General features: G+C 39.8%; 1 protein-coding gene across 2 annotated transcripts; it reads left to right on the top strand.

The window, feature by feature from the left end:
* Positions 1–10,512: 10,512 nt before the first annotated feature.
* Positions 10,513–14,343, top strand: LOC110620484 (kinesin-like protein KIN-10B). 2 transcript variants are annotated; one of them, XM_021764243.2, is made up of 13 exons: positions 10,513–10,910; positions 11,012–11,180; positions 11,388–11,814; positions 11,886–12,091; positions 12,191–12,477; positions 12,551–12,614; positions 12,897–12,984; positions 13,119–13,420; positions 13,505–13,551; positions 13,634–13,655; positions 13,749–13,811; positions 13,895–13,933; positions 14,037–14,343. In XM_021764243.2, exons 1-13 carry the CDS (start codon positions 10,675–10,677, stop codon positions 14,124–14,126), a joined length of 2,040 nt encoding a protein of 679 aa, XP_021619935.1. In that variant the 5' UTR covers positions 10,513–10,674; the 3' UTR covers positions 14,127–14,343. The 2 variants fall into 2 exon arrangements, with proteins under 2 accessions (XP_021619935.1, XP_021619936.1); XM_021764244.2 differs by having other exon boundaries at positions 10,515–10,910; positions 11,388–11,781.
* Positions 14,344–22,959: the final 8,616 nt, after the last annotated feature.

Raw genomic sequence — 22,959 nt, 5'->3', positions numbered from 1 at the left:
AGACCAGGTGCTCGATTCTACGCCCTGGCACAGAGTTACTGGGACTATGTGGTGACAGGTTTACTCTTGATGTGGTTTATCTGTGTTATGACGCATTCCATGAGATCATGTTTTATTGAGATATTTTACTGTTCTACTCACTGGGCTATAGAGCTCATCCCACTCCCCTTAACCCCAGTTTTGCAGGTTCAGTGTTCCGTGTACAGGGACAGTTCAACAGAGTACAAAAGAGTAAAAGAGCTTGTAATAGTATAGAGTGGACATGTAAATTTTAAAGAGATGTTATAGTTGTGTATAACGTTAGAGTTGTGCTTGCCCTAGTATTGTATGTTGTGTACATGATCTGGATATGTATATATGTTTTTTCTGTATGTGAAAAACCAGGCTTAACAGGGATGAGTTAACCCATCTAGAGCAAGCTCTAGTCAGGGGTACAGAGTACAGAGATAGTGCATGCACAGGTTAAGCCTTGGTTCAGCAAAGAGTTTTTATTTTCACAGAAAATGTATGATCATGTATGAGTTTTACAGGTACACAGAGAGTATAGCGGGCTTGCTACGGGTTCTGGCGGCCTGAAGCCGACCTGAATCCTAGCGCCGGTGACGGTCCATTTTGGGGTCGTTACAGATTTGGTATCAGAGCCCTAGGTTCACAGGATCGGACCTATAGAGACAGTGGCGGGCTCATAGAGAGTGGTCAAGCACAATAGGAAATCATGTCCACTAGGATAGGGTGTTGCGTCCTATCTGTGATATGCCATGAGTTATGCATGTGTCTTATTATTATGTGTTGTTTATGTGCTAAAGTGCCATGTTATATGTTGTGTTTCCAGAGAGTAAAGATGAGAGGAACTCGTCGATCAGCTCGATTGACTGGAGTCCCACCAGAGAATGAGAGAACAGCTGCTCGTCCTCCTGCATTGCCGAGGGCAAGGTCTCAGAGATCTAGCAGGGAAGGTATGTCTATAGACCCGAGGAGGTCTGTCGACGAGAGCAGAAGAGGAACAGTTAGGGGAGAAAGATCAGAGGAAAGGAGGGAAGCTATGGAGATTGAGCAGTCTAGAGATGACAGCATGGGTATAGGCAGTTATGAGGAAGGTATGGGAGAGTCGCAGGGAGGTGTTCAGACCTCAGGTTTTGGCTATCCAGAGTATCCGATGGGAGGTATGTCGGAGTACTCTAGTTTTGTGCCATATCCTTCTTACATGCCATATATGCCTTATCCTCCGTACTATCCACCATATCCTATGTATCCATCTTCCCCTACCCATCCAAGTGCAGCACACCCAGAAATAAATGAACCAGTACCTCCATCATCACCAGAACCAGTAGCCCCTGTTGTTGACAGACATCAACCTAGCTCATCTGGAGGTAAGGTGCAAATGACGGAGTATTTGAAATTGGATGCTCCTAAATACAACACGGGAGATGATCCATTTGATTACCTCAGAGCAGTTAGGATGATAACCAGTGAATTGGGAGCAGACGATAGGAGAGCCATTGAAATGGCAGGTTTCACATTAAAATGCAAGAAAGCCAGAGAATGGTTTAAGAACTATGTGGAACCCAGAATGGACAACATGTCATGGGGAGAGTTCGCCAATGAGTTTGCAGGGTGGGCTTTTCCTGACAGTTCTCGGGAGATGAAAGTAATAGAGTTCGAACAGTTGAGACAGACAGACGAAATGAGTGTTGATGAATTCACAGATAAGTTCCTGGATTTGCTTCAGTATGTGGGTCGAGCCTATGATACTGATCAGAAGAAGGTAAGGAGATATACTATGAGATTGCATCCCAGGTATGCTTCCTTGATTCTTCCAGCAGAAAAGGAGAGTTTCCACACCATAGTGGACGCAGCCAGGAAAATGGAAGCTAGTACCAATATTCAGAAACAATCAAAGGCACAGGCTTCGGGTTCTAAGGCCCCCAGTGCAAGCACGTCAGGCAGCAAGAGATGGGACAGAGCAAAAGGAACAAAGAGTAAGTTCTGGAATAAAGTCAAGTCAGGTCTGGGAATAGGTAGTGGCTCAAGCTCTGGCACAGCTCCAGTCTGCAGAAGATGCGGAAAACCACATGGCGGAGTTTGTCGGTTGGGATCTACTGCGTGTTTTAGATGTGGACAGGAAGGGCATATTGCTCGGGATTGTCCTCAGGTGACTTTTGCACCATCCTAGCAGATGAGTTCAGGCAGTGTGGTACAGCCAGTTGTACGGCCAGCAGCTCCAGTCATGCCTCAGAGTAGTGGCAGAGGTAGAGGGAGAGGGGCAGCCTCTACTTCAGCAGCAGGTTCCCGAGGTGGAAATCCGGTAGCCCCAGCACGGATTTTCACAGTGACACAGGAGGAGGCGAACACGTCGAACACAGTGGTGTCAGGTAATCTCATCATTGGGTGTTCAGATGTGTATGCTTTGATGGACCCCGGTACTTCTCATTCCTTTATTGCTTCGAGAGCCATAGAGAGATTGGGTTTGATCAGTTCTGAGTTAGAGTATCCTCTCTGGGTCAGTGGACCTAAATGTGACCCATCAGTGGCAGTGTCAGTCTGTCGTTTCAGTCCAGTGTTTATAGAGGGTAGATACCTTCCAGCTGACCTTGTGGTTCTAGATTTGACGGATTTTGATGTCATTCTAGGGATGGATTGGTTATCTACATATAGTGCTACTTTGGACTGTAGAGAGAAGGTAGTGAGTCTCAGAGACTAGGATGGGTCAGAGTGTGTCTTCAGAGGAGACAGGAGAGGTACACCCAGAGGTATGATTTCAGCCCTTCAGGCTCGTCGTTTGCTTAGGAGGGGTTGTCAGGGGTTTCTAGCTCATGTGAGAGAGCTAGACAGTCAGGTGAGGGAACCAGCCGCCGTACCAGTCGTCCGAGAGTTTCTCGATGTGTTCCCAGACGATTTACCAGGACTCCCACCTGATAGGGAGATAGGGTTTAAAATTGAATTGCTGCCAGGTACGAGACCTATCTCTATTCCTCCCTACAGGATGGCGCCAGCAGAGTTAAAAGAGTTAAAAGAACAGTTGCAGGACTTGGTAGATAAGGGTTTCATCCGCCCTAGTACCTCACCTTGGGGTGCTCCAGTGCTCTTTGTCAGAAAGAAGGATGGATCCCTCAGACTTTGTATCGACTACAGACAGTTGAACAAGGTCACTATCAAGAATAGATATCCGCTACCTCGGATTGATGATCTCTTTGACCAGCTAGCTGGAGCAGGTTGTTTCTCGAAAATAGATCTGAGATACGGGTATCATCAGTTGAGAGTCAGAGAGGCAGATGTGCCTACGACAGCTTTCAGGACCAGATATGGGCATTATGAGTTCTTAGTGATGCTGTTCGGGTTGACTAACGCCCCTGCAGCATTCATGGATCTCATGAACAGAGTTTTCAGTGAGTTTCTGGATCACTTTGTCATTGTTTTTATCGATGATATTTTAGTGTATTCCAGAGATGCAGAGGAGCATGCCCAGCATCTGCGGATAGTTTTGCAGACATTGAGAGAGCATGGTTTATATGCCAAGTTCTCGAAGTGTGAGTTTTGGTTGAGGAGCATTTCCTTCTTGGGACATGTGGTATCAGCAGAGGGTATTGAGGTAGACCCCAAGAAGATAGAAGCTGTAGCTAACTGGCCCAGACCCACGACAGTGACTGAGATTAAAAGCTTTCTGGGACTGGCAGGTTACTACAGGAGGTTCGTTAAGAACTTCTCAAAGATAGCAGCTCCTATGACCAAACTAACTCAGAAAAACCAGAAGTTTGTTTGATCAGACCAGTGTGAAGAGAGCTTTGAAGAGCTTAAAAAGAGATTGACAACAGCACCAGTGCTAGCTCTGCCTGTGAGTAATGAGGAGTTCACAGTGTTCTGTGATGCATCTCGAGTGGGATTGGGTTGTGTATTGATGCAGAGTGATAGGGTGATAGCTTATGCTTCGAGACAGTTGAAGAAGCACGAGTTGAATTACCCCACCCATGACCTAGAGATGGCAGCAGTTATCTTTGCACTTAAGATGTGGCGGCATTACCTCTACGGGGTGAAATGCGAGATCTTCACTGATCACAAGAGTTTACAGTACATCTTGAGTCAGAGAGAGCTGAATTTGAGGCAGAGAAGATGGGTAGAATTGCTCAGTGATTATGATTGTAAGATCCAGTATCATCCGGGTAAGGCGAATGTTGTGGCAGACGCCCTAAGCCGGAAGTCACTAGGCAGTTTATCCCATATAGCAGCAGAGCGGAGACCAGTTGTGATGGAGCTGTACAAGCTCTTAGAAGAGGGGTTACAGTTAGAGTTGTCTGGTACAGGTGCGTTGATAGCACAGATGAGAGTGACACCTGTGTTTCTGGAGCAGATAGCTCAGAGACAGCATGAGGACCCTGAGTTGATGAAAATTGCCAGGACTGTTCAGTCAGGCAACAGTACAGAGTTCAGATTTGACAGCAAAGGGATCCTTCGCTATGGGAGTCGCCTTTGTGTACCAGATAGGAGCAATGTGAAGGAAGACATTATGAGGGAAGCTCATAATGCGCGGTATAGTGTTCACCCAGGAGCCACCAAGATGTATCAGGATCTGAAAAAGGTCTATTGGTGGCCAGCCATGAAGAAAGAGGTGGCGCAGTTTGTGACAGCTTGTGAAGTTTGCCAGAGGGTGAAACTAGAGCATCAGAAACCAGCTGGAATGCTTAACCCATTGCCGATTCCAGAGTGGAAATGGGAGAACATAGCCATGGATTTTGTAGTGGGTTTACCAGCAACGTCCAATAGGATAGACTCTATATGGGTGATTGTGGACAGACTCACGAAATCTGCTCATTTTCTTCCAGTTCGGAGTAACTATTCTGTGGATAAGTTGGCACAGGTCTATCTGGATGAAATAGTAAGATTACATGGTGTTCCAGTGTCGATAGTCTCAGATAGAGGACCTCAGTTTACCTCCCGCTTTTGGCGAAGTCTGTAGAGTGCGATGGGCACGAGATTAGAGTTTAGCACTGCTTTCCACCCACAGACTGATGGACAGTCAGAGAGGACCATCCAGACCATAGAGGATATGCTTCGACTGTGTGTGTTAGACTTTGGCGGTTCTTGGAGGCAGCATCTACCTTTGGTGGAGTTTGCCTACAATAACAGCCATCATGCTAGCATTGGGATGGCTCCTTATGAAGCTTTGTATGGGAGGAAGTGCAGATCCCCTGTTTGCTGGGAAGAGATAGGAGAGAAGGCTCTTGCAGGGCCAGAGTTAGTAGAGATTACTAGTCGAGTAGTGCCCGTGATCAGAGATAGAATCAGAACAGCGCAAAGCAGACAGAAAAGTTATGCAGACGTTCGCAGAAAGCAGTTAGAGTTTCAGGAGGGTAATATGGTATTGCTAAAAGTCTCGCCAATGAAAGGAGTGGTTCGTTTTGGGAAGAAAGGTAAGTTAGCTCCACGGTACATTGGACCTTTTGAGATTTTGCAGAGGATCGGAAATGTGTCGTATAAGCTAGATTTGCCTGCTTCTATGGAGAGGATTCACCCGGTATTTCATGTTTCTATGCTACGGCAGTTTGTGTCAGATCCGAATCAGGTTCTGAGTGAGCCTGAGGTGGAGATTCATACAGATCTCACCTATATAGAGCAGCCAGTGCGGATTCTTGACACGCAGATCAGACAGCTAAGGAACAAAGAGATTCCAATGGTGAAAGTTCTGTGGAACCACCATAACCTAGAAGAGTGCACCTGTCGTCCGATGGAATCCGGGGTGTCGGAATTCTATAGGAGGGTAGGATTTATATTTTACTACATGTTATGATGTGTGTTAATGTGTGTTTTAAAGTCAAATGGAATTCAGTTTTGAGCTGAAATGACCCAAGACAGATGAGCCAAGTTCGGCCGCCGAAAGTGCCCAATGATTCGGCTTCCGAAGCTCAGATTCGGCCCCCGAACGTTGCATGGTTTTGCATGCGAGTCGGCAGCCGAAGCTAAGTTGGCCAGCCAGCTCTTGAGCATTTCCTTAGTCAGCATGGTGGACAGGTGTTGGCTCCAAACCCTGTCCAGAAACTTGGCCACGTCTCCCATGCTTTATGTGCTCAGTTTGAGCAGCTCATGCAAGAGTGAGCTAGTGTGCAAAAGATAGTGAAAGTGTTGACAAAAAACCTAGGTTGTGAGAGTTTGGGAGTTTGAAGAGCGTTGGTTCGTTTCCCTTTGTTCAGAGTGTTTAGCTTCTTCTTACAGGAGGTAAGTGGTGCTCTTGCACCTGTTTATATGTTTTCTGAAGGTTTTATAGGAGTTATGAAGAGAGAGGCATGTTTGGTGGTTTTGATGCTTTATGTCTGTATATATGTTTATGTGTTATGTTTGATTTGTTGTTTGGGGTTATTAGATAGTTTTGGACCCCTGTGAACATATACTTGCGTATATGTGTGTGGAATAGTTAAAGTATGCATGTTTGGAGATGTTGAAGGGAAGGAGGAGCTTGGTTTGCCGTCGGGCTGAGTTCTGGATGAACTCAGGTTCGGCAGCCGAAGGATCCTTCGGCCGCCGAACCTCTTGCATGGTGGCTTAGGCTGCCACAGCTTGCCCCCGCGATCTTTGCATGTTCGGCTCTGTTTGGGGACTTCGGCCGCCGAAGGTGCCGCCGAAGGTGCTTGAGTTTCGTCTCTGGAGAGGACTTTCGGCCGCCGAACCTGCCGCCGAAAGTGTTCTGTTCAGTCTTCTTTTGCATGCTTTGCATGGATAGTTGAGTGAGGTTAAGGGGATTCTTGGGGAGTTTAATAGAGTGAGTTTCATAAGCTAGTTTGGTCCCTCATTTGAGTTTATCTATACCTATACAGACCAGAGGAACCAGAGAGAGCAGCAGTGAGTTCTGCTCCAGCGTTTTACAGAGCCTGCAGAGTCAGTCAGTCCAGTTAGCCAGAGGTGAGTGGAACTAAACTTAACTCTTTTAATTGACTAATGGAATGTTTTAGCATATCTCATGCATCATGATTATGCCATAGGTTGATTGCATTAGTAGCCACGAATATGTTGCATTGCATAGTTATTTGTTGATGTGGGTGAATGTTGAATGATCCAATAGTCTCAGACAGGAAGTCCAGGAGCCTTTGACTACGCCCTGGCAGGTATAGAAAGACCAGGAGCCTTTGACTACGCCCTGGCAGGTATAGTCAAGACCAGGAGCCTTTGACTACGCCCTGGCAATGGTAAGTACAGAGGTGTTATATACACATATACATATATGACAGGAAGACCAGGTGCTCGATTCTACGCCCTGGCACAGAGTTACTGGGACTATGTGGTGACAGGTTTACTCTTGATGTGGTTTATCTGTGTTATGACGCATTCCATGAGATCATGTTTTATTGAGATATTTTACTGTTCTACTCACTGGGCTATAGAGCTCATCCCACTCCCTTAACCCCAGTTTTGCAGGTTCAGTGTTCCGTGTACAGGGACAGTTCAGCAGAGTACAAAAGAGTAAAAGAGCTTGTAATAGTATAGAGTGGACATGTAAATTTTAAAGAGATGTTATAGTTGTGTATAACGTTAGAGTTGTGCTTGCCCTAGTATTGTATGTTGTGTACATGATCTGGATATGTATATATGTTTTTTCTGTATGTGAAAAACCAGGCTTAACAGGGATGAGTTAACCCATCTAGAGCAAGCTCTAGTCAGGGGTACAGAGTACAGAGATAGTGCATGCACAGGTTAAGCCTTGGTTCAGCAAAGAGTTTTTATTTTCACAGAAAATGTATGATCATGTATGAGTTTTACAGGTACACAGAGAGTATAGCGGGCTTGCTACGGGTTCTGGCGGCCTTAAGCCGACCTGAATCCTAGCGCCGGTGACGGTCCATTTTGGGGTCGTTACAGAAGGAAAAAGGCAGGTTCGGCCGCCAAACCTCATGTTCGGCCGCCGAACATTGGCCTCTTGCGGAGGCACCTTTGGCCCCCGAAGGTGGTCTGGCCAGCCACTTTAAAGGCCCCTTGTCCGAAAATGGGCGAGTTTTCTCTCTCTATTTTTGGGCATAGGTGAGATTTTTCCCTTCCATGGTCGATTTGTTGTTTTCCTTCAATCCCTTCAAGTTTTGATGAGTTTTTACTTTGTTTTGAATATTTTTTTTTAAGCTAAGATCAAGTTTTTGAAGCTTGGAGACCCTCGGAGCTCGATTTCTCCCAATCTCCAAGTTTGGATCACCCTCCTCTCGATCTTCAAGAGGTAAGTGTAGATCCTTCTCTTCTTTCATATTTTAAGTAAGTTTTAAGAAGGGGTTAAGGGTTTTGATGCATGTTTAGGCTAGGGGTTAAATGTTAGGGTTAATGTTAAATGTATGCTAAATGTGATGTTTGTTGGGGTATAGGCTAGTTTTATGCCCCTATATGCTTGAATAAGTGTTTATGCATATTTTAGAATAGTTGAATGCATGTTGGAAAGTTGGGATGGCTGAATGTGGGATGGCAGAATCGGGTTCTGCCACTCAGAAAGATCCAGGTTCAGCCGCCGAAGCAAGGTTCGGCCGCCGGACCTGCCAGGGAAGGCAATTTAGGCCGTCTAAACTCGCCCCCGAAAGTTTGAACTTTCGGCTATGGAGGGGAGTTTCTGCCGCCTAACCTGCCCCCGAAAGTGGATGACTTTCGGCTCTGGAAGGACTTTCGGCCGCCGAACCTTGCCCCCGAAAGTGCCTGACTTTTGGCTCTGGAGGCACTTTCGGCCGCAGAACCTGCCGCCGAAAGTGCCCTGTCCAGCCTTCTTTGCATGTTTTCTATGAATGTTTTATGATGTTTTAGGAAATTTTTGGGGAGATGTTTAAAGTCATGTTAGAGTATGTTTAGTCTCTCATTTGAGTCCACCTGTGTAGGATCGGACCCAAAGAACCGAGGAGGTCAGCAGTGAGATAGCTGCTTCAGAGTCAGTCCAGTATCTGCCAGAGGTGAGTAGAACATAACTTCTTTTATTTTCAAAGCAATGAACTCTTTTAGCATGATCCATGCATCACGAATGCCATGATATGTATTAGGTTGTTCTGCATTAGACTTCAGGAATATGATGCATTGCATATTATGATGTTGATGTGGATGGAGTTTGGATGACCCATTAGCCCTGGGTATGGTATGTTATGAAAGTCCAGGGCCGCCCATGCCACGCGTCCTGGCACCAAGTAAGAAAGTCCAGGGCTGCCCATGCCACGCGTCCTGGCAATTTGTTATGATTAAGAGGAAAGGGGGTTATTGGTGATAAATCTATCCGTGATGTGAATTGTTTGTGTTGTGATGCATTTCATAAAAGCATTTGTTTAGTAAATTGTTTTATTGTTCTGCTCACTGAGCTTTAGTAGCTCACCCCTTTCCCTAACCCCCAGGTTTGCAGATTCAGGATAGACCGGGACGTCAAGGGTAAAAGCTATTTTATGTAATAGATTAGTAGTGGACATGATATGTAAAATGATGTAATGTATTGTAAGATATTGTCCAGTGATGTAATGAGGATTAGTATTGTGTTTGGCCCTAATGTATGGTTAATCCCTTTTGTACATAATCTTATGTTAATGTTTTGATGATGAGTTATGTTGAACCAGGATTGACTTATGATATGTTACCCCGCTAGAGTATTTGATGAGGGCTCTAGTGTGGGGCTTTATGTTTACAGTTATGGTGTATGCTCAGGTCAAACTTGGTATATGGAAAGTTTAAAGTTTTTATGAAAATGTATGATCATGTATGGGATTTTATCAGGTGTACAGGTTGTATAATAGACTTGCTACGGGTCCCGGCGACCTTAAGTCGACCTGGATCCTAGTGCCGATAGCGGTCCGGTTTCTGGGTCGTTACACTCTACCTAAGCCAAATTCACAAAACTGGAAGGAAGAGACAAACATTCAAGGTGTTAGCACACTTCCTTTAACTGAGAATTTCATTGTGTGAAATCTTAGAGGGAGTCGCTATTGGGCAGTTTCTTGGTCACGTTTTGCTGCTGGAGAGGAAATCAAAAAGGTAATTTTAATTCGTTTCGTTTTGGTCTAGTCTTGCAAACAATTCAATAAAGGTAACTCTTACACCTTTAATGTCATTGTTGTATGTATCTACTCTTATTTGTTCTTATGACTTAAAATTATTTTATTTTTCTGTTGCGCCAATCTGATATTAAACTCATGAGATTTCAACAATATATGATGTGGGTTCATATGTATCCACATACACAATATAATACTAACGTTTATGTGTTTAAATATTATTTTTTTAAAAGACAGAATGTGTGATTTATATCGATCTACACGATTGACCGAAGTTATGGATGCCCTTTCCTTGCTACTCCATTAAGAGCATGGATAAGTAGAAGTAAAAGGAGACTCCAAACTTGGTCCAGTTTGCTTGTTAATATACATAGTAAAATTAATATTATACACTCAAATATTTAGCAGTTTGTTTTTTAAAAAATTGCTAATATTTTAAAATTTTTTAATTAAAATTTAAATAGCCCAAGCACGCAAGCCGAAATTCAAAAGAAAGCCCAATAAGGCAATCTACGCGCCTGGTTTAAATTTAAAACCAGAAACCCACCTCTCCCCAACGGTCATAAACGGTTCACTCCTTCGATCTAATCTTAATTCTTCGATCCAAACAAGCCTTCACTTTCTACTTTTCACTTTTCTCCTACGTCTAAAATCCAATTTTCTCTGCAAAACTCTCGAGAAATCTTCCCTCTCAATGGAAAATCAAAGCGGTTCCCTGAACACACCTAGATCTCTCAAAACTTGCAGTCTGGAAAACCCCATGGACGGCAATTTCATCTCCAAGGTAAGAGTGATTGTGAGGGTTCGCCCCTTTCTCCCTCATGAAATTACAGCAAAAAATGGCAACCCAAGCTCCTGTATTTCTGTTGTTGATCAAGATTGCGATCCAAGAGAGGAAGTGACTGTTCGTCTTAAAGATCCCGACTCCAGGTGCGTAGTCGGTACTCGGTAGTTCTCGACGTTTCTTTCTTTTAGGTTCCAGGTAATAAGTGGGTTTTGGTTTTGATCTTCTTTCTTGTTATTATTTGTAGCCGAAACGAGTTCTATCAGTTGGATTCCTTCTTTGGCCAAGAGGATAACAGTGTCATCCGAATTTTTGAGAGGGAAGTTAACCCTCTAATTCCAGGGATTTTCCAGGGCTATAATGCTACGGTGTTTGCCTATGGAGCTACTGGAAGCGGAAAGACCTACACAATGCAGGTACTATGGCAAAAGGGAGTATCAATTTTGTTTTCCCCAATTGATGGCACTGCTTATCATAATTAATTTTAAAATTGATGTCATATTTAGAATATGCTGGCCTTTTTTGGGATTTAAATGAGAAGTGAAATGAATTTAGACCCATCAGATTTTTGCAATTAAAACAAGTGAGCCTAATGCTGATATGGGTTATGGTTGCTGTTTCAGGGTACTGATCAATTGCCAGGGCTAATGGTACTGGCCATGTCCAAAATTCTGTCAATTTACCAGAGTACATCAAGCACTGTAGAGCTTTCATATTATGAAGTATACATGGATAGATGTTATGATCTTTTAGAACTCAAAGCAAAAGAAATTGCAATTCTAGATGATAAAGATGGGCAAACTCACCTTAAGGGATTGTCACGAATCCCAGTCAATTCAATGTCTGAATTTCAAGAGATCTTTTCTCGTGGAACTCAGAGGAGAAAGATTGCACATACGGGTCTCAATGATGTATCAAGTAGAAGCCATGGGGTGCTTGTGATAGGTGTCTCCACTCCTTGCAATGATGGTTCTGGAGCTGTTCTTGCTGGGAAGCTTAATCTCATAGACTTAGCAGGTCATTTCTACACCTACCTCAAATTGACAATGGGTAGGTTCATTTGCAGTATTTCTGTTAATAACTAGTTTCCCATTTCTTATTTGTATTTATAATTTAATCAGGCAATGAAGATAACAGGAGGACTGGTAATGAAGGGATACGCCTGCAAGAGAGTGCCAAAATTAACCAATCTTTGTTTACATTGTCGAATGTGATCCATGCACTAAATAACAGCAAACCCCGAGTACCATATCGAGAAAGCAAATTGACTCGTATATTGCAGGACTCACTTGGAGGAACCAGTCGTGCTTTGATGGTTGCTTGTTTGGTAAGGGCTGACGAGCACCAAGCAGTGCTGTGATCAATCTTGACATTTCTTGATGTATCAGAAATTTAACTCTTTTAGTTTTTCTTTCTTTAATGGTAGAATCCAGGAGAATACCAAGAATCTGTCCATACTGTCAGCTTGGCTGCTAGGTCACGTCACGTCTCCAATTTCGTTTCTTCAACTAAAAAGCTAGAGACTCCCAAGGGTAAGGTTGACATGGAGGCAAAGCTCCGAGCTTGGCTTGAATCAAAAGGCAAGACAAAGAGCGCCCAAAGAAATGGAGCATATGCTTCTCCATTTACTCTGAGTTCTGTCAAGCAACCTATTAATAAATCCACTGTGAAAGCAAAGGTCAATAGCAACAGAGGCACATCTACTCAAGAGAGGTATAGGCTATCATCATTAAACTACAGGATGATGATATTGTTTCTGTAGCTAATATGCTTTCTACATATGCAGTACAAAGGCTGTACCTGTCAGAAATCTGTTCAATACTGAAGGTTTTAATGATTCGTCCTTGGAGGTAAGTCACTGTACCTTTCGCACTGCAATTTTTGCTATGCACTACTAATTCCAGTATTATTGAACTAGAAGCTACAGTCTACTTGTTACAATTTTTAAGAAAAAGTTTGAAAATTATTTGTATTGTTAAAAGGATTATTGTCCACAAATTCAGGAGCATTATCTTATGACAAAGAATTCAATAGTCCTGTCTCTTCTGATGAACTCGTAAAATTTTCTTTTCATAGAAGCAACAAGGTAATAAAGTTCATGAGGTTCTAATTGTTTAAAGTTTTATCTGCAGACTCCGCAGTTTGTTGCCGAGGACAATCGAGAAGAGACCAGTGCTGATTCTGCTGAAACAGTTTTGGAACCCACTACACAAACTGCAGGTATACAACCACTTGCTGGAACTCGCTGATTTCTTGTTGCATACAGCTAGTCAATCAAATAGGATCAATTCTTGTTTTATTTTGTCAACTTAGTGGGCTTCTAATATAAAGTTAAACTGATAAAAATTTTGCAGTTGAGTCACTGCACAAGTTGGAAATGAACACACTTGTTGACTCAAACAAGTCAATGGGAGCTTCACCAATTAGTGGGAATAAAAATGCTCTGGGAAATCCATCTAGGAAAGTTCTTTCCCCAATCAACGCAAATATAGAACAACTTCCCCATGAAGAAGTAGCATCTGCAGAGAGAAAGTGCCCGGTTTTCTTTGAGCCGAAGACTCCTATAACACCATTTACAGTGACCCGAGCAAATGACAAGTTCACAACAGGAGAAACCCCATTAGACAAATTTAGTGCAATGAGTGCTACTTTGAAGGTTTGTAAGATGATCCAACTCCGTAATATGCAAAGCTCTTAAGTTATACTTGTAAATTGTAATTTCCAAAACTTCGATGTGCAGAGCTCTCTTATGCAAGAGTACATTGATTTCCTGAATAAAGCTAGCAGGTACTTTATTTCCAAGTTTATTTTTAAATTTTTGTATTTCATCCTTTGCATAGACGCTAAAATTGTTAATTGGTTTCTGCAGAGAGGAGCTATTGGAAATCAAGGTATGCATCAAAATGGAACATTCATCTTTGGGCATATCCGTAACCTTTCTGTTACTTTTTCACTTTTATTTATACCCTTATTTCTAAATACAGGGGATTGGATTGAAAATGGCCGAGTACATAGTTGATCTCAGAGAAGCAAGCCCCTTAAAATCGGTGAGTAGGACACCTAATGCTGACATTTTATCTTAAGTTCTTGCTTGCAAGTAACACTGAAAGTCCTATGGGCTCTGTTGCAGCTGAGTGATCTAGAGAAGCTAGGCCTTTCATCCAAGCAGGTAAGAAACATGTTTCTTTCAATCAATTCCGAGATCTAAAATTTGTGCTATGAAATTAGTTGAAATGGAACTAATCTGGTGCAAAAACAAACGCAAAACATAGGTCCACAACATGTTTAGCAAAGCTGCAAGAGGGATATTCGATAGACATGAAGTGCCCACTCCCAGTTGGCCAGAAACCTTAACAAGTTGAGTAAAATGCCCATGGATTTCTTCATCCATGGTATCCATATCAAATTTGGCTGCAGTATCAAAATGCTTGTTGTAAGTAATATATGTCCTGCTTAGGATCAATTACTTTCTTCTGTGTGGTATTGGTTGTATGTAAACTGTGGTATTGGTTGTATGTAAACTAGGACGTCACATGTAATCTACTCTTAAAACTAGTAAAATTGACTGTGATTCTCGTCTGGCATTTGTCACTTAAATCACGGGTCAGAGCCCTATTTTCGCCACATTATTTTTGACAACTGAGTTTACCTTGCAAATAAAATAATAAAAAAGATAACATAAATCGCGAAAGAACTTTTTAAGCTATTCAATAAAGAATAATTTATCGATTTGCTTTAAGAGATAGCAAATATCCAAAATGATGTTGCAAATGAATAGATAGAATAGCTTATATCTTTTTATAAGAATTTATTTATTTTAACTTTTTTTACCGGAATTCTATTTTAAAATTTTAAGATTTAATATCTCGAAATACTATATATTATTTATTTTTAAATAATTTATTGACTTAAAAAAGACTATAATTTTATATTTTTTTCATATTTATAGCTAAAATTTTTAATTTTGGATAAAAAATCTAATTTTAGAATTTATTTAATTATAACAATTTTTTAAATTAATTTAAACCAAATTTAAATTAATTTACATCAAGTGCCATTATTTTTAATCCACATAAACAACTGATTAATGTCGAGTCAAATAGGATCTAAACCTTTAGTTATTTAAAAATCTTAAATTATATAATTAAAATCTCTAATTTAAAAAGGAAGAATTAGATATTTCATTTATATAATTTGAAAATTTTTGGTAATTAGAGAATTAAAGTCTTAATTAATGTTAAACTCAAGTTAATTGTTATTTATGTGAATTAAATCTTAGTTAAGATTTAATTCACATAAAAATGACATGTGGCATGTCACGATGTCACGTGAGCTAATGTAATTCTAGTCAAAATTAATTTAAAAAGTTATAATTACACCAAATTTAAAATTTTTTATTTAAAATTAAAAATTTTAATTATAAATATAAAATATAATAAAATTGTGGTATTTTTGAATCAATAGAACATTTTTAAAGTACAAAAGACTTATTTACCTCACTTTAATAATTGAATGACTTTTTTGAATAAATAAAAATTTAAGTATTTATATGATTTAACCATGTAAATGGAGTCAAATAAAATTTGCCAAAATTTGACACTGTTAGACGAGGGAGAAAAGGAAATAAAAAAAAAGAAAAAAAATGGTTATTTTTAGGGATGTGCATTATACACTTATATATATATATATATTTACTTTATAATCAAAGATTATATAAATAGGAAATGTTTTAAATTTGTATTATATGATGTAATTTGTGTTAATAACTTATTTTAAATATTAAAAAAATGAATTCATATAAAATTATTTTAAGAATGGAAATTTATTTAAAATTATATAAAATAGTATCAAAATTAAAATATCAGAAATTATATTAAATTGAATTCAAAATAGCAAAGAACCAAATCATAACTATATTAAAATTTCGATTCTTAAATAATTTTGAAGTGAAGTTGAAAATGAAATCAAAATCGAAAATGAAACTACATATGCCTAATTATTTTTATGGGTTGAAGGATAATAAAAGGAGCTAAGTGAAAAGAAAAAAGAAAATATTTTTAATTTACAGTGAATATGAAAATATGAATAAGTACTTGCAGTTTTAGTTTGGTAATAAATATAACTGAATAAATCTAAAAGATCTCAGATTCAACTCCGCTAATTTTTAATTTTTATTTTTAAAAAAATATAAATAAGTAATTTTACATTAAAAATTAATTTTTTTTCTATTCCTTATTTTTCTTTTTGTGAAAGGTGTACTTCCTTCTATTTTGAGTGAAAGAAAATAACATGGAAAATTATGAAAAAATCACTTTATTATTTTCGTTGATCAATTGAAAAAAAAAAAAGAAAATAAGTTTGGAAAGAGAAAGAGTATAAAGAGGGAAGAAAATATTTGGGCTTACAATTGTATTTTTCATATTTCTAAAAATAAAATTTAAAATATGATGAATAAATTAGTTTCATATTAAAGAATAAATTTCTTCTCATTCTCTCTTCATTTTCCATTAAAATTGTTTAAAAAAAATAGGTTTACTTTCTTTCCTTTCTGCAATTTCCCCTTTCTCCAAATGAGGAAAAACCTATATCACACATTATTTTTATTCGCCATTTTCTTTCCTTGAAATAAATTATTTTGCATCATTAAATTTTATACTTATACTATTGGTAAATATTTGCACGTGACTTGCATGTGATTTGGCATTTCATTATTATTATAAATTTAATAGTTATGTTACTGTGAGGATCTCTATTATTTTATGTTTATTTGAGTTTTCCAAATGAACATCTAGTTTTGGTGTATCAGTCCTAATTTTCGTTGTTACGTTTGCATTTAGCTTTGTTCTGTCCATACAAGTTTATAACACTTCTAGAGATGTTCATGGCATCAATGGTCTTCTAGATCCATTTTTTTTTTTCTTTTGTTTAATGTTTAAGTTGACTCTATAATTGTTGAATATGTCCTATTCAACCAGTAATATATATTTGAGCTAAATGAATAAAACTTAGTTTAATGAAAATTTATTATTTAATTTCTTAATATAAAAAATTAATGAGTTAATTTCTCTATTTATAAAAATTCATTAAATTATCTTTATAGTCTTGAAAAGTTTATTATAAAATATTTACTGCTAATTTAATATATTAGAAGGTTGAAGATAAATTTTAGCATTACAAATTTATTTTTAACACTAAAATGTGAGATTATTTTAGACATTTTGCATTTTTCTAACAAAGTAAAATTGGCTAAGTCATATTTTAATAGATTGTTTAAAACGTAAACGTTTAAAAATAAGTATAAATACTTGGCGCTCTCTCTTACATTTTTGAAAGGTAACTCCTCGTTCTGTTATTTTTTCTGTTTTAAAAATGAATAAGTCTTCTTCGTTTTCTTTTTCTGGTGGTAACTCAATCTCCAGCTTTTCCTCCAGCGGCCCCATCCGTACTCTGGCACTCATAATTTTATTAAGGATGGTCTATGACAACAATACCCTGCTGACGAATTACATCCCATCTGTGCTATCTGAGAGGAATTTAGATCACCTTTACGACAACTACCAAATCTCCCCAGAGGAGTTCCTAATTTATGCTCCTAGCCCGAATACTCATGCTGATGATCAAATACCTGCTGAAGATACTATTATAGTATATGAGAAACAGTTAAAGACAGTTTTTCGATTCTTTCTTGACCCATTTTTATTGAGATTCTCATATTTCACAAACTGTCAGTCACTCAACTAGAGAATTCTTGTGGCCTTCCACTTTGTCTGCTTCAATAACAACATCGATCGAGCGATGCTCTCTTCTCCTAGCTATACTAGCAGGGTATCGAAAGAACGAAGAATTTTGGTTATTTAATGGAAAAAAACGATAGACTCTTTTTTACTAGATCCCTTCTTTCTTGAAGTGTTGGAAGAATAAGTTTTTTATTCTCCACCATAGGTTCTCTACGGGTTTTAGACAACTTCGAACTGACTGAGACATTTATGTGAAGTTCAGAAAGGATGGGGTCTAACTACAGAGAGACGAAGAAGAGGCTCTGGACTTCCTCCAAAAAATGGTTTCGACCCACAGAATGGACTAATATTAACATGGCCATGAAGAACACCATCCTATCTTGGCAAAGCCAATATTAAGCAAAATAGACTCAGTTGCCTTGACCGCCCGAGCATCAAAACCTTCAGGCAATTTTACCCTCTTCTGCAGAAAAAAATATCTATATTTACCAAATTTGTTGCCCTTAAACTACCTTACTTACTCACTTTTTTCTCTGTGCAGATATGGCTGGCAAAGGAAAGGACAAGTTTGCATAGGTGGCTTGTGCTGCCCGGAAGGGAAAGGCTATTGCTGGTACCTTGGATCCTGACGCGGAACCCTATGGCACAAGCCTCAAACCCACACGCACAAGTAGATATGGAATCCAAAGATTTGATAAACCCACCTCCTATGGCACCCCACACTTAGAGAAGCTGAAACACCAATGATCGAAGGATTTAGATGAGAATCTGATAAACACCACAATGAATAGTTAATAAGTAAGCCAAGATTCCTGGTGCAATTGATGAAAGTAAATCATCACTCTCACTCAAAGCAATACACGCCAAAGGCATGAGAAGAATTCTAAAATTTTGATTAAAAGCTGCCTCTTACAATTGTTTCTTATCCTTATATAGTAAGGAGAAAAACAAATAAAACCCTAAGATACTCTTCTTGGACCTGAGTTAAACACATAAGGCCCAAGCCCAATCACACACTAAAATAACACATAAGTATTAAAACATAAGCCCAAAACATGGCCCAACACTCTAAAACTTAAAAGATAAAATATGGCCAGAATACAAGTCCAAACAAAGCTAAAATAAAACAAGTGTTAAATAATAAAAATATAGCAAGCCCATCATAACAAAGCTGAATCTTCACAAAAGTCTTACTTGATCTTCACTTTAGGCTTCTCTTTGTGTAGTTTTAGCCCATAGGTTTGATTAGGCTCCCTAAGCCTATGATTGCAAGTGTTGCACCAAATCTGTCCCATATGAGTTGAAGCACGCCCCAAATATATATGGATCATATGAATATGATTTTGAACTCCTTTTAGATCCATTTAAATGACATAAGTTTTCTCCACACCATTGTTAGAAATTTGCCCTATTGGATCCGTATCATTCTCTCCTTCTTTAGAAAAGATTCGTCCTCGAATCTTGCTGATATTTATGTGAAAAAAGGAAGCTTTAGGAACCCATGTATCTTCAAAGACCTCCTTTTGAATAGGTGGAAATAGGATAAAACTTTTGTCATGAATGTTTTCATCAAAAACCTGCACATCAAGAATAAATGAACTAGGCATAAAAATTTTAGTCATAGAAAGATCTTGTGGATGTGACCCATTCTCCTCTACAACTTCCAAAATAGTCTCATTCACCTCCTCCACCTCATCAATCACGTGCTCCCCATGTCCCTCATCATTCACAACCTCTTCTATAAGTTCATTGATGGAATTCTCAACAACAACTACTTTAGATTCATGCATTACAACTTCCTCTTCAATTTCAATCTCTATGGAAGTTGAGATTGGAACTTTAGCCTCTTCTTTCTCCTTTTCTTTCTCCATCTTTCCTCCTTGAACTAGTCTTGATTCTTTCCCAGCCTCTTTACCCTCAAACTCACTCTTTTCTCTCATCTTTTCCGCAGAATTCAAGCTCTCACTCCCCTTTGTGGCCAAGGCCGAAGCCTCCCTCTCCCTCTCCAGCATCTTTATTTGATCAACATATACCACTTGAGGTGATAAAGGAGCGAGTATAACCTTCTGTCCTTCATGAGTGAAGGAGTACTTGTTATTGAACCCATCATGTTGCACCTTTCTATCATGTTGCCACGGTCTACCCAACAACATATGGCTTGCCTGCATAGGTACCACATCACACAAGATCTCATCCTTGTACCTACTAATAGAAAATGGTATAACCACTTGGCGTGTAACCCTAACCTCACCACAATCATTCAACCATTGTAATCTATATGGTTTAGGGTGTTTAATAGAAGCCAAGCCCAATTTTTCCACCATATACACACTAGCCATATTTGTGCAACTACCTCCATCAATAATGAGAGTACACACTTTTCCATTAACCAAACACCTAATGTGAAATATGTTTTCCTGTTGTTCTAGAATTTCTTCCTTAACCTGCATATTCAGAGTATGCCTAGCAACAAGCATCTCACAATGTGCAGTAAGCAACACATTATTAACCAACACATCCGAATCATCACAGTCATTATTGCAATTAGGAGTTTTTTGAGGTATTCTTATAGAAGTGGAAGCTTGTGAGACATTCAAACTCTCCATAGTTTCAGTCAACCTCTCAAGAGTCTTATTGAGCCTTTGTAACTCACCACTGACTGACTTCTTAAAGAGCTTATAATCGTTACCCATATTCGATTCACTTCCATCAGTATGATCCACACATTCTTGTCTTTGCTCATCCTACCTTAAATCAACAAAGAACAAAAAGAACTAGCAAATATTGTGTTAAAAAAAGTACTCAAGTGTTTGCACTCTTACCATTTTTTGCTGATTCTTCAATTGTACTTCAGAAATTAAGGTCAACCAACCAACCACAAGGTGCATTTAATGAAACAAAGAAGAAAACCTAAAGAAAGAAGGAAGCGCACAAAAAAAAACTAGAAAGAAGACATTGACAATTTGGAAAGTAACACACGAACTAGGCTTTGTGCTACTTAAAAAATATCACCTAGAGTATAGACCCAAGCAAACAATACTCCAGCAATGTCAAGGAAGCAAAAGCAAGCTTGTAACGACCCGGAAATCGGACCGCTACCGGCGCTAGGATCCATAACGGCTTAAGGCCGCCGGGACCTGTAGCAAGCCTAACCTGTACTCTGTGTACCTGATAAATCCCATACATGATCAAACATAAACATAAAAACTGGAAAACTACCAGGCTTAACCTCAGCTAACTCTACTAATACTCAGATATACCAATCTGAACAGCCCTCAGGACCCACACCAGCGACTACTACCCACTTTGGGTCAAGGGATTGAAACCCTTTCTTCCCTCTTGGGTTAGCTCCTGGGTCAAGGGATTTAAACCCTTTCTTCCCAAGACGACCTCCACTGGAGTCTCAAAAAAACCTGGTTCAGCACATTTCTCATCAAGAAACGTAAAACAGGATTCATGTACAAAGGGATTAATCATACACCAGGGCAAAGCACAACTCTATCCACAAATACATTAAATTCCAATCTATTACATTTCTATACAACTCACTATTTTTTACAAATGATCCTTTAATTTACATCATGTCCACTACTCTATTACATACACAAACTAAAGCCATAACTTTACTCTTCTTGACTCTGACTTCCCATAGCTAACTCTGGCCCTGCAAAACTGGGGTTAGGGGAGAGGGGTGAGCTACTATAGCCCAGTGAGCAGAACAATAAAATATTATATTAAAATATATGCTATCATGGAAAGCAGCACATCACAAGTAAACCACATCAAGGATGGAATTGTCACCAATAACCCTCAACACATCAAAAGATGCCTGGCCTGCTCCTCATAACTGCCTCTCAAATATAACATATCAAGTCCAACTGTGCCGGGGAGACTAGGTCATCACCCAGACTTCTCTTATGTGTCCAACTGTGCCAGGGAGACTAGGTCATCACCCGGACTTCTCTTATGTGTCCAACTGTGCCAGGGAGACTAGGTCATCACCCGGACTTCTCTTAAGTATAACACAACACATTGCCAGGGGCGACACTGCCTTACCTGGTCTCTCTATCTCATCTCATATCATCTCATATCATACTCTGTCATACAATATAGAGAGGGCTAAAGGATCATTCAAAATCCATCCATGCCAACATCATCATATAATGCAATGCAACATTTTCGTGAAACTAGTGCAATCAACCTATTATAGATCATGGCAATCGTGATACATGAACATGCTGAAAACATTTAATTTCTCATCTTCAAAGATTAAGGTTAGTTCCACTCACCGTTGGCTGACGCTACTGACTTCTAAAAAGACCTCTGAAGCAGCTAACACTGCCGACCTCCTCAGTTCCTCGGGTCCGAACCTACACAGGTGGACTCAAATGAGGGACCAAACTAACTCAAGAACTACTCTATAAACCTCCCTAAAACCCCCCTATAGCATCCTAAAACAATCACATAAAGCATGCAAAAGAAGGCTGGACAGGGCACTTTCGGCGGCAGGTTCGGCGGCCAAAAGTCCCTTCCAGAGACGAAACTCAAGAACCTTCGGAGGCCGAACTTTACTTTCGGCGGCCGAACCCTTTCGGGGGCAAGGTTCGGGGGCTGAAAGACACTCCAGAGCCGCAAGTCCAACACCTTCGACGGCACTTTCGGCGGCCGAACCTTTCCTCCAGAGACGAAAGTCCCAATTTTCGGAGGCAAGCTTAGGCAGCCGAAACTACCTCCTCAGCACGTTCGGCGGCCGAACCTTCCTTCGGCGGCCGAAACTGGGTTTGCCAGTAAGGCAGAACCCTACTCGACTTCATGCAAACAGCCTCCTAACTTCCCCACACAAGCAACCAACAACTCAAGAACAAGCATATACTCAAGTACATGCACAAAGGGGTCCAAAACTAACTTAAAAACCCCAACAAACAACTCAACTCATCACATAAGCATGCTTTTACCAAAAATCAACATAAACCCTTCTTAACCTAAACATGCATCTCTACCCATACAACTCCATAAAACCTTCATAAAACATCAAAGAAACTAAGGATCTACACTTACCTCTTGAAGATCGAGAGGATAGGTGCTCCTAACGTGGAGATATGGAGAAACGCGCTCTCTAAATCTCCAAGCTTCAAAACTTTGCTCTTTTGCTCAAAACCTTCAAAATAACATAAAAACCTCTCAAAACTTTGCAAGATTGAAGAAAACAGGAAGATCACCCAAGGAAGATGATGGTCTCACCTCTGCTCGTGCAAATGGAAAGAAAATCTTAGCCATTTGACCGACATGTGGCCTTTTATAGGTGGCTGGCCAGACCACCTTCGGCGACCAAACGTGATCCGAAAGCCATGCATGTTCGGCGACCGAACCTCACTTTCAGCGGCCGAACCTGGCTTTTCTCCCTTGGTGCTTTTCTTTCAAAACCTCATTTTCTTTACTACGGAAAACATTAAATCTC

The sequence above is a fragment of the Manihot esculenta genome, chromosome 8 (assembly GCF_001659605.2).
Source record: "Manihot esculenta cultivar AM560-2 chromosome 8, M.esculenta_v8, whole genome shotgun sequence".
In the NCBI taxonomy this organism is placed as follows: domain Eukaryota; kingdom Viridiplantae; phylum Streptophyta; class Magnoliopsida; order Malpighiales; family Euphorbiaceae; genus Manihot; species Manihot esculenta.
This window is presented reverse-complemented; position numbering and strand designations above follow the sequence as displayed.

What these genes read in the sequence shown, in the direction of transcription:
- LOC110620484 (XM_021764243.2), top strand. Translation starts at nt 10,675, where the DNA reads ATGGAAAATCAAAGCGGTTCCCTGAACACACCTAGATCTCTCAAAACT. An exon ending in CTTAAAGATCCCGACTCCAG is followed by an intron (nt 10,911 to 11,011) that starts GTGCGTAGTCGG and finishes TATTATTTGTAG; the next exon opens with CCGAAACGAGTTCTATCAGT. An exon ending in GGCACATCTACTCAAGAGAG is followed by an intron (nt 12,478 to 12,550) that starts GTATAGGCTATC and finishes CTACATATGCAG; the next exon opens with TACAAAGGCTGTACCTGTCA.